This window comes from Triticum urartu, chromosome 2A (genome assembly GCF_056163025.1).
Source record: "Triticum urartu cultivar PI428250 chromosome 2A, HENAU_Tu73, whole genome shotgun sequence".
NCBI lineage: Eukaryota > Viridiplantae > Streptophyta > Magnoliopsida > Poales > Poaceae > Triticum > Triticum urartu.
Window position 1 is genome coordinate 750,717,588 of NC_141874.1, and position 15,276 is coordinate 750,732,863.

At 43.4% G+C, this 15,276-nt stretch overlaps 2 protein-coding genes and 1 non-coding gene across 6 annotated transcripts; all 3 read right to left on the reverse strand.

Annotated features, from left to right (window-relative positions):
- Nucleotides 1-257: 257 nt before the first annotated feature.
- LOC147987731 (uncharacterized) lies at nt 258-1,098 on the reverse strand. Its single transcript, XM_087542486.1, has 3 exons — nt 547-1,098; nt 369-431; nt 258-263 (listed from the first exon to the last, which is right to left on the reverse strand). Exons 1-3 carry the CDS (start codon nt 1,096-1,098, stop codon nt 258-260), a joined length of 621 nt encoding a protein of 206 aa, XP_087398612.1.
- Nucleotides 1,099-5,261: 4,163 nt separating this feature from the next.
- Nucleotides 5,262-12,029, reverse strand: LOC147987732 (uncharacterized). Of its 4 annotated transcripts, none has more exons than XM_087545440.1 (3): nt 10,386-11,342; nt 10,074-10,292; nt 5,264-6,077 (listed from the first exon to the last, which is right to left on the reverse strand). In XM_087545440.1, the coding sequence occupies exons 1-3, from the start codon at nt 11,317-11,319 to the stop codon at nt 5,938-5,940; spliced, it is 1,293 nt and encodes a 430-aa protein (XP_087401566.1). In that variant the 5' UTR covers nt 11,320-11,342; the 3' UTR covers nt 5,264-5,937. The 4 variants fall into 4 exon arrangements, with proteins under 4 accessions (XP_087401565.1, XP_087401566.1, XP_087401567.1 ...); XM_087545441.1 differs by lacking the exon at nt 10,386-11,342 and adding an exon at nt 11,475-12,029 and having other exon boundaries at nt 5,265-6,077; XM_087545439.1 differs by having other exon boundaries at nt 5,262-6,077; nt 10,074-11,342.
- Nucleotides 12,030-12,731: 702 nt separating this feature from the next.
- LOC125541900 (U2 spliceosomal RNA) lies at nt 12,732-12,926 on the reverse strand. The gene has a single exon (XR_007297728.2). It is a non-coding gene; the product is annotated as a U2 spliceosomal RNA (small nuclear RNA).
- Between the last annotated feature and the right edge of the window lie 2,350 nt (nt 12,927-15,276).

The following is a 15,276-nucleotide window of genomic DNA, read 5'->3' on the forward strand; positions in this document are numbered from 1 at the left end:
TGAGAATGAAAACGAGTAAAGAAAAGTATAAAGAACAAATGCATTTGCAGTAAGTACATGAACTGATTAGAAGGAAAAGAAAAACAAAATTACCGGTAGTTTGCCATAAGAAATTGCGTCCGCTTGGACATCCATACTAAGCAATTCAAATATCTTCTCTTTTGTCCAAACATTGATAGCAAACGCTCCAACAGGCAATGAGATACCAAGACCAGTAAGATCGATAGCATCAATTTACAGAAGCTGGTAAAAAAGAGTCATTGCTGTCAGAAATACACAACCAGACAGCAGGAAAAGAAAAAAAAAGCACCATCGCTTACATTGTAGAAAAGAAGACACCCCTTTGTAGGCCTCCCCTTCAAAAGTGCCTTATGGAGCTCATCAGCAATGAACTTGCACCAATTCAAGTCCTTGACTGTATTAATGTTTTGCTGAAAAAACAAGGAAGTAAATGAACAAAAAATCTACATGATATAAAGCAATACAGTTACCATGTGAACATAATGCAAGTTATCAGCCACGGAAGCATAAGTTACCAGTACTTACCAGCACACCATACCATCTAGGGCTGATCTTGTTGGATGTAGTAGGAGCAATGACAGTATTGCCGGCAAGCATAAGCCACATCCGCTTGAACTTCTCATCATAATTGGCAGAACTTGTTATGAGATCAAGGACATCAGTCGTCTTCGGTGTGTGACCAAGCTCACCAAACATCTCAATCCCTAACTCAATATCAGCTTCTGTGGGCAGATTGTAAGGGACATCATTCCCACCACGGGGCACACCCATCACACGATGAACCGACTCTTCGTTAACAGGGATCCTCCCACGCCCCGGAACAACCACTTCACGGGAGTCTGGCTCGTATAACCCAGCAAGCCACTCACTAAGAAAATTGAAGAGGTGGTCGCACTTGATCTCTCGAAGGATTTTCAAGTCTATTTCATCGATAGCATTTTTTCTACCATCAGACAGATCTTTACACGCAGCCAGAAGTGAGTTTGGCGAAGCCCTGTTCCGAGGTGGAGGGCGCTTCGGCTTTTTGGAAGGAACACCCTCATGGCCATCACCAGAACCTTTGCGCTTCCTTGGCATCGTGCCCCTGAGAAACAAAACAATATTAAAGGACTGCCAAGTAAGGAGTTACAAAAGGTGAATTGGAAGACACAGCAACCAATGAGATAACAAAACAAAAAGATAGCCAGAATTTAACAGCCATGATAACTTTCTTAAAATGTCATTAAAAAATAGATACTGAGCTTTCTTAAAATGTCATTGAAAATAGATACTGAGACAAATGGGTGATTTGAAAATGCAGATAGAGTAATTAAAATGGCAACTACTTAACAATCCAAGTGCTAGTTTGAAGTAAATAAGACATGGCAAAAATCAATCAGAATGATAGATATAAAACAAGTGGACCACAGACAGGTTGCATGGTAACCGCTAACAAAAATCAGTGCTAATGACAACGCAAAAAAGGACTTGGAAAAAACATTACGCAAGTAAGCTGTATCTGAAGCATGTGCTAGCATGGATTTCTTGGTAACACTTAACAATTCCGGTGGTAACTTTAATGAACGAGTCCTGATAGTTGTGCACCGACCACAATTTACAGTTGCAAATGTGAATCTAAAACAAGCAGCACCTCACGCAATACAACATCCCAGATCTACATCCGAAAACACATCAGGGAGGGGGTGGGTAGTTCACATCCACATTCCAAAAAATTGTTAAAAATGGAAGGAACCACGCGCAGATCAGAGTCATACAAACCACCCACCGTCAAAAACTGTCTTCAACCACCTATTTCATCGCCATCTACGCCTAATCCACAATTTATCCCCTCCCCCCGTACGACCTAGAATGGAGTGAACTCACATATGCACTCGCAACTCGATCAAAACAACTCGACGAAAAACAGGTCGCTACAACATCAAAACCAACTATGGCGCTCTCATCCGCGGAACCCCCAGGCTTTACCCAACAACGGAAACACAACCGGGGGGGGGGGGGGGGGGAGCGGAGGAAAATCTCACCGGAACAAGTCGCCGACGACCGCCGCGGAAGCAACCAGCGCCCGTCCGCGCGATATCTGCAGAAACTCGAGCGATTTGGAGTCGAATCGCTCGGAGGAAGAGGAAGAGGAGAAGTAATGGCGAAGTGGGAGGAGTGGGCGGAGTGGAGCGAGAGCCGTTGCAGTTCGGGAGAAGAAGAGAGGGGATCGTGGGCGAGGGAAGTAGGGATTGGAGGAAGCCGCGGCGGGCGGGGCCACTTGCCAGAGGGAGGGAGGGTGCGGGATAACTCCCTCGCGCGAGAGACGCTGACATGCAACGAGGCAATTCACTCGCGACGGTAGATGCAGATCGGACGGCTGTGAAATCGTTCCCACCTTTTGTCAATTCCAGAACGTTCGCTCGTTACACTATTCCCAAACTAAATAACTAATCGAGTTCTGCTCTTTTCACTTTGCTCACGAAAAATGGCCGGCGGTAGAACGGGATGGTGTGCCTTTGGCATGACAGTAATCTACAGTTTAATTATATTTCATCATATTTGTTACATGGCCTACCAATGTCGATGATAAATTTCATAGGATAAACCAAACCAAAAAAAAAAGACAGCAGAGACATTTTAGCCTTTTGCTTTAGCCGCACTTAGAAAGTGTTCAAAGGTAGCATTCCACATATATTTCAGCTAAACCTGGGAACAGTTTGTAATCCAAACTAAACCCAGGCCAACCCATTCATTTATAAGTCCAGCGATGAAACCAAACCAGACCAAATTGCAAATGCTACAATCTAAACCAATCCAAACTGTATGTATTTTCAAGCCAAATCCATCAAGACCATTTTCTACATACGGTTTGAACCCAAAGTTTCAAACCATGGGTCAGTCAACAGCTACTGGAATGTTGGATCCCAAACGTAACCTGTACGTACAGAACGAAAGGTATGAGGCGTACGAGGCACGTACGAACAGTGACTAGCTTGGCGTGAGGAGCTTCAGTGTCCGTACTCCGTGCATGCACCTGAAGAGCAGATGGTGGCACCGGAGTCTTCCAGTTCTTTGTCAGCTTCGTCACCGTCACCTTCATCGGCCACATCGGCAAGGTCGAGCTCACGGCCATCTCCATTATTAGCAGCGTCGTCGAAGGCCTCGGCTTTGGGCTCCTCGTGTTCTGCATGAAGGATTTGACTTTTGTCACCGAAGATCTCAGTGGTGGCGGGGCGGTACGCACGCTCATGTTGCTCATCTGCGGCGACGATTGCATCTAAACCTAGCGCTGGGTCTCGCGTGACGTACGGTGTGAGGTCAAACTGTCCACAAGACTAGTTTTTATCCATGGACTAAAATGGTCTGAGACCAATTTATCTCTGTCCAGACCAAACCAATCCAATCTATTAATTACAAAAACCCGCACCAAACCAAATTACAAAAGGGACTCACCCCATTTCAACCAAACCAAAGCAGCCCAATAGGAAAACCAAATTGAAACTATGGTTCCAGACCAAACTATTCTCAGGTTTAATTTCAGCACCCGGAGATGCCGATCGACCAACGTTATTATGTTGTATCCATACTGAAGAGCTTGTTGCCTCAAGGAGCCAAAGCCTCATCTGATCCTACATCAACAATGCCATGTTCTGAACAAAACGGTATCCCACACAAGGTTGGACTAGCACTATAGAGTATAGACTTGCAATGTTTCAGCAAATGCGAATGTCTCCTTCAGGAGCAGGTTTCAATCTTCGTCCATTGTTCAAGGAATTCAAACTTGGCGCACCTGCACATGGGTTCAAAATAGCCTGCCTGGTTTGAACTAGAAGTATCGCGCTCCAGTTATGCATCATTCAGCATAGTGTGACCTCAGAGAGGACCATCATCAAGCCTCGCTTTGCAATATATGTAGTTTAAATAACAAGTGCAGAAATATAAGTATCGGTCAGGTCGGAGTATAAGAACATGATCTGCATAGTGTCTCACAAGACATAAAGGGAAACGAATAATTATTCAGTTGGCGAGCAAGGCACTTCACCATCCTTATTCATAGTTTTGTACTAACACATAAGTTTTGTGAAACTACGCAAAGAATTCCTAATTATTTATGTTTGATGAGGTAGCCAAACATAAATACAGAAATCTGTAAAGCATTGGAATTCAGCAATTTGCTATCACTCACCTTCAGAATCACCAAACAGATCCTCCGTCTCTAACAGAACAGACCTTCCAAGATGGTGAAAAACCAAAGATGGAAATATCAATGCAAGAACTATATTCTTTAGAAAAAAAATGTAACAAAACTCTGTTTTGTTTCCTCACATAATGGCGAAGATCCAGTATTATTAGCCGAAGAGTGGAAGAATGTTCTACAAAGAAAAACAGGACCTGCCAGTGGAAGAATGAAGCCGTAAAGGAGTACAAACATTCTTTCGTACCAAATGTAAGTTGATGCTCCAGGTTTTCCACCTAAAATGGCCAAGCTTTGAGGAAATGCGAATATCTCCTTTAGTAGTAGGATGTACCTGATAGTATGTCCCATGACAGGAAAAGGTTACAAATTACAATAATTTCGTACCAAAGCAACCAATAAAAACATTTAGTATTCAGGGGCACCCCTACTCATAACCTAGTCTAATTGACAGCTGTAGGCCAAGAGATTAATTTGCCTCTATCTGATGAAGATCAGAAACACTAGCCACCAAAAAAGAGCATAAGGAGTTAAGCATACAGTGAATGTTGTATTTTAAAGAAAACAGAAATATAATCGAGTAATTGGTAGGTCAGCAAGGCACTTCACCATTTGTATTGTTTTACTGAGGATGGCTATCAGTTAGTATGTGACACCACGACAAGAAAAGGTTAAAATTAGAATAATTTCCTACCAAGCCATCAGCGAAAACGTTTAATATTCAGGGGTGACAGATGTGAAAGGTTGAAAGATTAATTTGCCTCTATATGTTTAAAATCAGGAAAACTAGCCACCAAATCGGATTATAAGAAGTTAAGCACAATGCGTGGTGTATTATTTTAATAAATAACAGAAATATTATCGCGTACTCCCTCTGTAAAGAAATATAAGAGCGTTTATATCACTACTTTAGTGACCTAAATGCTCCTGTATTTCTTTACGGAGGGAGTAATTGGCAGGTAAGCAAGGAACTTCTCCATTTATATTCCAATTTTACTCAGGATGACCATCAGATAACCAAATATAGATGCAAGAACCGCCAAAGCACAAAAAGAAAAGAAAAAGCAGTAACTCGCTGATTACCTTGGATTAATTTTGTCAAGATCAAGAGCCAGAGGAACCAACAAAAGAATAGGAGACCATGCTGATTGATCTTTGTTGAAATCATAGCAAAGCTGGGCAGGAGTATCAATGCAAACAACTGGCGCTCCACCTCTTTCCCCATCTTCATCGCCTGAAACCATGTAGAGCTGAATCCATAGGTAAACTCCATTCCCATTTATAACTTGAGGCTGCTCTCTATTTGTGCGGATAACAATTTGCCATGGCCGACCCATAGCATATTTTTTTTTTCCAACCGGGCTCTCACCCCTTTCCATTAATTTTTCAATCAACGGAAATACAGCAGTTTGTATCCAAATCTGTCTTAGCAGTACAACCACCACACCTAACATAATGAGATAAAACGCCCAGAGCGCAGATGAAAACCGAAAGGGGAGAGCGAGTTGGCGCATCGTCAGGAAACCCACCGCAGGATGATTCTGGAACGAACCATCCGCCATGGGACGAAAATCTGACGACACAAACAGCCACAGCTCAAACTAAGAACCCAAAAAGTCCCAGGATAGTGCAAGCTGGAACATTACTGTAACTAAACGGAGTAAAACTAGGAGACAAAAGACCCAGCGGGCATCCAACCCCAGTGGGAGATGACTAAGCAAAAGACCGGACGCATAACTTCATCATCCAATCTGGATCCCCTCGTTGTCTCCTAAGAGGAGCCTGCCTCGAGGAAACGATCTGTCCGCCAGAGCAGCAGCCGCATGCGCTAGCCTCTTCACTCCGGCCTGAAGCTTCTCCCTATCTTCTCCCTTAAGCAGACCTGCCCAGTACAACAAGAATGAACAGGAAGTGAAGACAGCCTCTAAAGGCGAACGAACAGTATGATTATCAAAGGTAACTTTATTGCGGAGTATCCAAATCCCCCAGCATATCGCAGCAATAATCATCATATAAAAATGATTTCCGCCTGGAAAGAACTTATAGAGCCAAGCGAAACTTTGCCAAAGCGAGCGGGGGCAACATGACGCCCCAGCCGTCATGCCCAGCACCCCCCAAACTGAACGGGCAAGCGAGCATGTGAAAAACAAATGATTCGCAGTTTCCATGTTAGTGCAAAAGGAGCACATGGGATTCCCAGGCCAGTTCCTCGCACGCATATTGTCACGAGTAAGAACTGCATTCTGGAACAACTGCCAAAGAAAGATCTTATTTTTCAGAGGAATAGGTGCTTTCCACACCATCTTATAATTAGGGCCTGATAGATCTTTTTCCAACCATTTGTATAATGATTTAGTAGTAAATTTCCCTTTGTTGCCCCAGGCCCACAGAACTTTATCAGATGAGGTGTTCAACGAGAGTTTTCTAGCTTCCGTAACCATCCAGTCCCACTGTTCTCCCAACACCCCAACCAATCTACGCCTAAAGACAAGAACATAATTGTTTGCCACCCAGGATGCAACAGTGCAATCTTGCTCCTGACATATACCAAACAAATCAGGAAAGTGATTTTTTAACACAATATTCTCGATCCGCTGGTCATGCCAGACCCTAGCAAGGTTTCCACTCTCGATCACAATTTTTCTACCCGCCATATATGAGTCCTTGACTTTCATAATCGCTTTCCAACAGGAGGAATCTGAAAAGCGACTCTGTACGTTAGCCACAGTTTTGTTCCTGAGGTAGCGAGCTTTGACTATACGTTGCCAAAGCCCATCTCTCGTATCTAATTTCCACCACCACTTAGCTAATAAGGCAACATTTTGCTTATGGAGATCTTTAATACCTAGCCCTCCTATTTTTTTCGATCGGCAAACTCTTGACCACTTAACCATATGGTAACCACGTTTCTTATTTTTTCTCCTCCAAAAGAAACGTCTACGATGTTTATCAAGCTTCTCAATGAAAGTCTTTTTGAAAAGGAGCATTGACATGAGGAAGGAGGGAATTCCATCCAAACTAGATCCTAACAGCGTCAATCTGGCTCCAGAAGATGCCGCATAAGCTACCCAGGCATCAAGCTTTTTGATAATTTTACCATCAAGGAAGTCCAGATCCGCATTCCTGAGAGCAGAATATGTAACGGGGACTCCCAGATATTTCATAGGCAGAGTGCCCACTTGACAACCAAACATATTAGCATAAACCAAGTCAGTATCATTATCTCCCCCGATACTGAAAATCTCACTCTTTTCAAAGTTAATCTTAAGCCCTGACATAAGTTCGAAAAGATATAGCAAGAGTTTGATATTAACAGCTTTGTCAATGTCGTGCTCAAAACAAAGAACCGTGTCATCTGCATACTGGAGGATACTAACACCATTTTCAATAAGATCAGCAGCTAATCCTTTAATGAGACCATTCTTTTGAGCAGCGAGAACCATTTTGGTCAAGCAATCAGCTGCAATATTGAACAAGAAAGGAGAGTGAGGATCCCCCTGCCTCACCCCCTTGGCACTTTGGATGTACGGTCCCACCTCGTCGTTAATCTTGACACTAATCGTGCCATCTTTTAGGATTTGAGAGACCCATCCACACCACTTAGAGTTAAATCCACGCTTCTTATGACAATCAAGCAAGAAATCCCAATTGACTTTATCGTAAGCTTTCTCGAAGTCAAGTTTAAGGACCACTCCCACTTGTTTTTTGACATGGGTATAGTGCAGAATTTCGTGGAGGGATAGGATTCCATCCACTATTTGTCTCCCCTTAATAAAAGCATTTTGCTGGATACTAAACAGTTTATGCGCATATTTGCTAGCTCTAATGTCCATAGCTTTGGTGAGCAGTTTGTAAGGGCAACGAAGAAGACAGATAGGTCTATACTGCCGAATACTTTTAGCATCTGACGACTTAGGCAACAAAGTAATGATGCCATAGTTAAGTCTTCGAACATCTAGCTTGCCTGCATGAAACCATTCAAACAAGCATAGGAGATCACTGGCCACCACCTCCCAGCAGTGTTGATAAAATTCAGCAGGAATATCGTCTGGACCAGGGGCACGGTTAGATTTCATGTCGAACAGAGCATTTTTTATTTCCTCCAACGAGAAAGGACGGGTCAAGTCCTCGTTGTCCGCTGGGGAAATCAACTCTTCCTGAGACCACAAAGTGGCATCAATCTGACACCTGTTGCCAGGAGCCGGACCAAACAGGGTTTTATAATACTCAGTGGCATGGGCAAGTAAATTTTTAGTACCTTCAATAAGAGTGGACCCACACTCCAGGGAAATCATGGAATTTTTTCTACGACGACCATTCGCCACTTTATGAAAAAAATCAGTCTTGTTGTCCCCTTTCAATAACCACCTCTCATTAGAAAGTTGATGCCAATGGAGTTCTTCTTCCACATACATATTATTCAGCTCAACTAGAATATCCAACTTCCTAGTATAAGCGTCCCCGCATAAACCATCAGTTTCTTCCAATTTCTCAAGCTCCTGCAATTCAAGCTTAATAATGTTCTTCCTGATCTTGTTATGACCAAACAAATTGGAGCCCCAGCCCTTAAAGAATTTCTTAATTCTCTTAAGTTTAATATTCAAGGAATCGATGGGGTTTAAAGTATACACTGGCTTAGTCCAAATCTCAGCAACCAGAGGGAGAAAGTCTGGATTACTGAGCCAGGCATTATCAAACTTAAAGCATCTGCTCCCCGGCGATCTAGATGAGGCATTCCCACCATCAACCAACAAAGGATTGTGGTCTGATATTTTTTTTGTCAACTTATAAACAGAAGCGAGAGGATATAAATCTTCCCAGTCAGGAGACATGAGAACTCTATCAAGTTTTTCTAGAGTCGGGTTTTTTTGTTTATTGGACCAGGTGTAACAACCATTAGTCATATAAATCTCTCTCAACCCAAGCAGGTGTATAACGGAGTTGAACACATCCGAGAAATGGGACATAGATGTTTTTTTGTTTTTTCCCCACAATGTCTAATGATATTAAAATCTCCCCCAACTAGATACGGAATGTTTGTACTGTGGCACATAGATGACAGTTCCGCAATGAATTCAGGCTTCTGTTCATCATGTGCCGCACCATAAACAATCTTCAAAGCCCAGCTACAGTTCTTGCTCTTATCGAACAGGGTCAACTGTAGGATGTATTTACCACACTTGGTCATAAGGATATCAAACTTATCTTTGCTAATACCACACAGGATGCCACCTGATTTCCCCCTAGAGGGATTCCACTCCCAACGAAATTTATGATTCGGATCAATCTGTCTGAAAAATGCAGGATTATAGACCTTCTTCATAGTCTCTTGAAGGCCAATGAAATCTAAAGCATTGACATTGATCATGTCAATCAGGCAGGTGGACATACCTTTTTTTCCCACTCCTCTACAATTCCAAAAAACCCCTTTCATTTGTATCTTTCAGGTTTTCCTCTCGCTCTGGTAGGTCTGCCAGGATCCATAGCAGCCCTACCCATCTCGTTATTATGTTGACTTCTAGTCACAGGTCTACTGGACTTGTTAGGGGATATTACTATCACCGATTTCCTGCGATGATTTTTCTTTCTTTTTTTTTAGACTGAACCAGGATGAATGGTTCGTCCATATTCCCACTATCATCATCCCATGTTAAAGAGAGGGGCACATCATTACCCAATCCATCATTGACAGTTATTTTCTGTGAATTAGCATCAATTTTTTCATGCAACGAATTTCTAGAGATTTCTAATTCACGCAGGATATCAACAGTAACAAAGTCATCATCAGGGATTTGCACTCCCATCAGAGCAGCACGCAATATAATAGCAGAATCAGATAAGGCAGAGAATTGATTTTTTGACTCGGACATATCCATACCTTCCAAATTACGCTTCCTCATTCTGTTTGCCACCACATTCTCCACCCTCTCTAGCTTCTGCTTCTGTCTGTGTGGAACTTCTTTTTCACAACTCATGCAGTCATGGATTGGTGATCCAGAAGGGGATTCAACTGTATAGACACTACAGTTGTCTCCCCCTTCCACAGTTCCCTCCTCAAGAGGCACAATATGTGGAAGAGAAGGCCAAACCACATAGTCTGACAAAGGAGGAAAAGCATTCCCATAAGTACATTCATCACGACACACAAACAAAGGTGAGGGAGGAATAGGAGTAATCATCCCCCAAGTACCTTTATGTATGCTGTTCACATTGCTGTGATATTCATTTCTTTCATCTCTATCCAAATCTTCAGTCATTTTGTCACAGGAACTTTTATCAGATTGAGAGCCACAATAAGATATTTTTTCAGCTGCATGTTCCCTGGCCATAGTCTCAATCAGAAGCTCTGTGGTGTTCCCTTCCTCACTATCCTCCTTTTCTTCACTCTCAACTACTGCAGGAAGCCTCTGTCTTCCCTTATCATAGTTCTGGGGAGGGGGAAAATTACCAGTCATGTAAGCACTAGTCTCCCCCTGCCCCGTTGAAGAAGCAGGATATGAATCCATCCTTGCTTTCTTGGGGACAGAAGGTGATGCACTGCTGTCCACAGCAGTATAGGCTTGACTTTTTCCAGTACCCATAGTCACAACTTTTTCTAATTCATAAAAGAAATCATATATTTGCTCTCCCAGCACTCCTTCAGCCGAAGGAGGGATTTTCTCAACATCTATGCAGCCAAGAAGAATTCTAGCATACTCTGGTTTATGCACAGTCGATTCATCCACCTCTAATGTAATCCCCACTAGAGCCCCGGCATAAGCCACATGTTCAGTGCACCTTTTCTCTATGGGAATGTTGCGAACCCTAACCCACGCTTTTTCCAGCATGCCTTTAGCTCCAATCGAAGCGGTCCAAGGAGTAATGCATACCACAATATTCCCCTCTTTCAGCGGCAAGCGTTTCCCATAACAGCATGCTCTCTCAACTTCACTAGCATTAGGAAATCGCATCACATATTGAGCAGGGCCAATAGAGCGGGCAGTACAACGCCATTTCTTTTTCCCAGGTTTTTTGGCAAATATAGCATTAAATTCCTGCTCAATATCCTTAACAGTAGCATCCCCTTCAACTACAGTAATCACCACATTATTGGTTTTTTCCACACTATGCTTAGCTGCACACATATCAGGTATATAAAAGAAACCCTAACCAGGAGATTGAAAACCACACATGAAGGGGGTACACTCCCAAGGCCTCAGAACTTGGCAAAGTTGGGCCATATGACCTAGTTTGTTGCACTTATCACAGCGAATGGTAGGGCAACGAGGAGCGAAATGACCTGGGAGGGAGCAATTGATGCAGAGCTCGGTGTTGCCCTTGGTCGCCACATGCCCAGATGTTGGTGGTGGAGGCGGTTCCTTGGCGCCCGCCATCTTCTCCTTGCTCGAATCACTCATGGCCCGAGCGGCAGCTTCCCATCTGTCCGCAACTTCACCACCACCAGATCTCGAATCCCCCGACGTCGCCGGTGGCGGATCTGGCCGCTGCCATACCATATGACGAGACTGGTTTGGCAGCGGAGCCTTGCGACCGCCACCGAATCCACCCCGCGCAGTGTTGTCGCGCCATCCGCCAGATCTCCCCCCACCACGGTCACCCATCACGGTGCGCGGCACGCTCCCTGCCTGCTCAGCCCCAGCAGCTTGGGCGAAGGATCGAACGTCGCCGCCGGCCTTGCCCCTCCACCAGCCAAAGGAATCAGGAGGGGATGGATTGGGGATGCAAACCCTAGGACGCTCCCATAGGTGCTTGAAGAGAGGAGCGAGGTGTGCGTCTCGCGTAGTTGGGGTAGGTGGGGAAAGTGAAGCAGCTCCCCTCGTCTCCTCCGCACTAGAAGGCTCCACGCCATATCCGGTACTGGGTCCCGCCTGGCGGTCAGGTGGCCATGAAGCTGTTCCCACGCGTCCTGCCGCCATTAGCGGATGGTTGGTGAGGGACGGGGCCACCCCGGGCCGGTCTACGCTCGCCTGTATCTTCGTACGCCCCTCGTGCACCTCGCCATGGACCGTGCACGTCTCTGTAGATCGCGCCCGAATTCTCGCAAAGTGACACGGTAGCGAGACAATGTCGCCGACGTCGATGAACTCCCCCGCTCGGAGAAAACGCGCATCCACCGTGACTCCGCGGTCATCGATCAGAATAATACGGAGAGCATCCCGCCGGAGCACCAGCTCGCCGTCATGGAACGTCAGATGTGTCGCCCTGTGAGTCGCGTGAGCACGACACGCGGTGCGCCATCCTTCCCTAGCCTAAAATCTTCGAATATCAAGTCCCGACCCATAGCATATGGGGATTCTTTGATCTACAATCAATCAAAACTAATCATAACTCAACAGTCAGGTGCCCCAAAGCTATCGGATGATAAATAATTTTTGTACTTCAGAAAATATGGATAATAATAATAATAGTAAAGCTAATCGTGCCATGCCAGGCTAGCCTGTGTGCCGCAGGCTGTTTGGCAAGCTTTGAACCAAGGTCGAATCTTCATCAATTCAAGCAAGCTTCAGAATAGGAAAATAATTTAAAATTAATTTGGTTGGGGTGCGCCAGCCTAGGTAGTAGAGCAACGTCTAGACGACATGCAAGGAGCCTAACAGCAAGCTATTGTGGTGGCCCTTCCCCCATAAAAATAAATTTAATATCATTGTATGCATATAACTCACATATCAGATATTAAACTGATAAGAACAGATACTACACTTGATCTTAGCCAAAAGGCCGAGAAAGATATGCTTCTCCTTGATGCCATGGGTCGCCTGATATAGCGCGCCTTCACCTCTCTCTGTTGTGGCTGCCGAGGTGGGATTAAACAAAACGGCTCAAACACAAACAGAGCACTTTGTCTTTTTTTTAGGGAAACAGAGCACTCACGTCGGCTGGTTATTTTGAGAGGGCTCTAGTTGAAGAAAGCCCAATATAGAGATGGGCTCGGCTTCCCATAATACGATGGTGGTATGTTCTGAAGACGATGAAGCTCACGGACGGTGATCTGAACCGTAAGCTGGATGCTCCCATCGAAGAAGCTCACGGACGATGAAGGTGGAGTCCCGTCTGACGCAGCCAATGCGGTCGGCTCATCGGTGCAACAGCAACACTTCGAACCTCCGGCATCGACTGCAAAAGGTAGGGATTCAGCAAACTGCGCACCAACACCATGGACGGCTACGGCTTATAAAAAAAACTCAACGACAGTCCATGACAGCAGATGGTTGCTAGTGGTGGTACTGCTACTAATTTCTTGAATAGAAGCGTGGAGTTCAGAGTATTTCACTAGCATCAATTCCAAGTAAGTACGTACAGCTCATTCATCAGGTTAGTTTACACACTAACGATACAAATTAAGCTACAAGCCCGCAACATTTGCAGAATTGGTGTCTGCATTTGCATTTGCACAAGACATGGAGTACCTTGTCAACCTGTACACGAGCAAGTTGATATGTTTCAGGTTTTCCACTTCAGATTCCCAAGGTTTCAGGTGTTCAAAGATTGATTTGCCTCTTTCTGATTAAGATGGTCAGAGAAAAACTATCCACCAGGCCAGACCATAAGAACATGATCTACATATCGTTTTGCAAAAGAAATAAAGTGAATCGAAAAATTGTTCAGTAGGTGAGCAAGGCACTTCACCATCCTTGTTCCTAGCTTTATAGCACCGAAGTTTTGCGAAACTACTTAAGGAAGACTTGATGAGGTGACCAAACATAGATACAGAAATCTCCAAATTAAGCACCGAAAAACGCTCTAACAGGTCAGAGTAGGAAATTCATGTATCTCTATCTCACCTTCTGTGAGGGATTTCTCCAAGGTCTTCCAAAATGGTCAAAACCTGAAAATATGTTACTGCCACTTTTGATGGTTTGATGAGATCAACTATGCAAGTACTAAATTCTTTACACAAAAATAGTGAAACAAAAGATTTGAGAGAGAACGTCTGAAGCACTTTCTAGACTTTCAAAAATCCGTTTTATTTTCTAGCAAAATGGCAAAGATCTTGTCTATCAGCCGAAGAGTGGAACTTTTTCGGGAAAAAAGGACTCAACAGTGGAACTGGCTGCTATGTTTAACTAATGATTTCCATAGATTAATGTTGTGTTTTATCTCTTTCTTTTCGGGGTTGAAACGAACTGGCTGAAGTGCGTGGGTGCTTTTCCTTTTCTGTTCTTCTTTTGCAAATGGTCTGCTTTTCCTATTTGACGCAGGAGAGGAAATGCCTACAATGAGGTGTAATGGACCTGCCCAATAGGCAATAGCGCAGCTAGAGGGCTTGAGGACTGGTTCAGTCAATTTTTTTTCTCTGGTTCTTTGTTTTTTTGGGTCTGGTTTTCATCTGTTTTTTATTTCTTTCTTTATTCCTCTTTCAGTTGTTTTAATTTTTTTTCTGATTTCTTATGGGTTTCGGGTTTTCTATTGTTTTTTATTTTATTTCTGCATTTTTCCCTTCTACTTACATATTTTTATAATTATAATATAAACATTTTTTTCAATGTATGATGAACTTTTTTTGATATACCCTAAACAATATTTAGTGTATGATGACTATTTTTTGAAACATGTTGAACATTCTGGTAATATATGCTAAACTGCTTTAATACTCAACTAGCAAATATGCCCGTGCAGAATAGCCCCTAAACTTCATGCATTTCATTATTCACAAACGGTGCATCACATGTAAAAACTTAATATATGAAACTTGCTTAGAATTTTGTGTAGATTAATAATTTGCCATTTTCATCTATGTTTAAAATGCTTAAAATGTTGTTTGTTTAAATTTTGCCCTTGCCATGCTAAAATGCTTTATTTCATAACTAAATAACCGTAACTCGGAATTTAATAATCTTTATATGTAAATGGGGTGGAAAAATGCCTAGTTTAACATGGTGCATTCATCTTGCATGTTTAACAACCCTAAAATTGTGTTTAGGGCAGAACAGTACCATAACCAAAATATGCACATGAGGATTTTTCCGGACTTGTTGCTTGTTGTTCCGGCCTCATTTAAACTTGACTAGATAGGTAGTTTTCATTTGCTTCACCCTCTTGCCATGCTAACAACATTTAATATTATTGAGTACATAAACGAG

Excerpts from the sequence above, each read along its gene's own strand:
- LOC147987731 (XM_087542486.1), bottom strand. The coding sequence starts at position 1,098 with ATGCCAAGGAAGCGCAAAGGTTCTGGTGATGGCCATGAGGGTGTTCCT. Across the intron at positions 432-546 it reads CTAGATGGTATGGTGTGCTG|CAAAACATTAATACAGTCAA; the intron begins GTAAGTACTGGT and ends TTGTTTTTTCAG.
- LOC147987732 (XM_087545438.1), bottom strand. The coding sequence starts at position 11,319 with ATGTGTGCAGCTAAGCATAGTGTGGAAAAAACCAATAATGTGGTGATT. Across the intron at positions 10,293-10,385 it reads TGTGAACAGCATACATAAAG|ACTATGTGGTTTGGCCTTCT; the intron begins GTACTTGGGGGA and ends CTCCTTTGTCAG.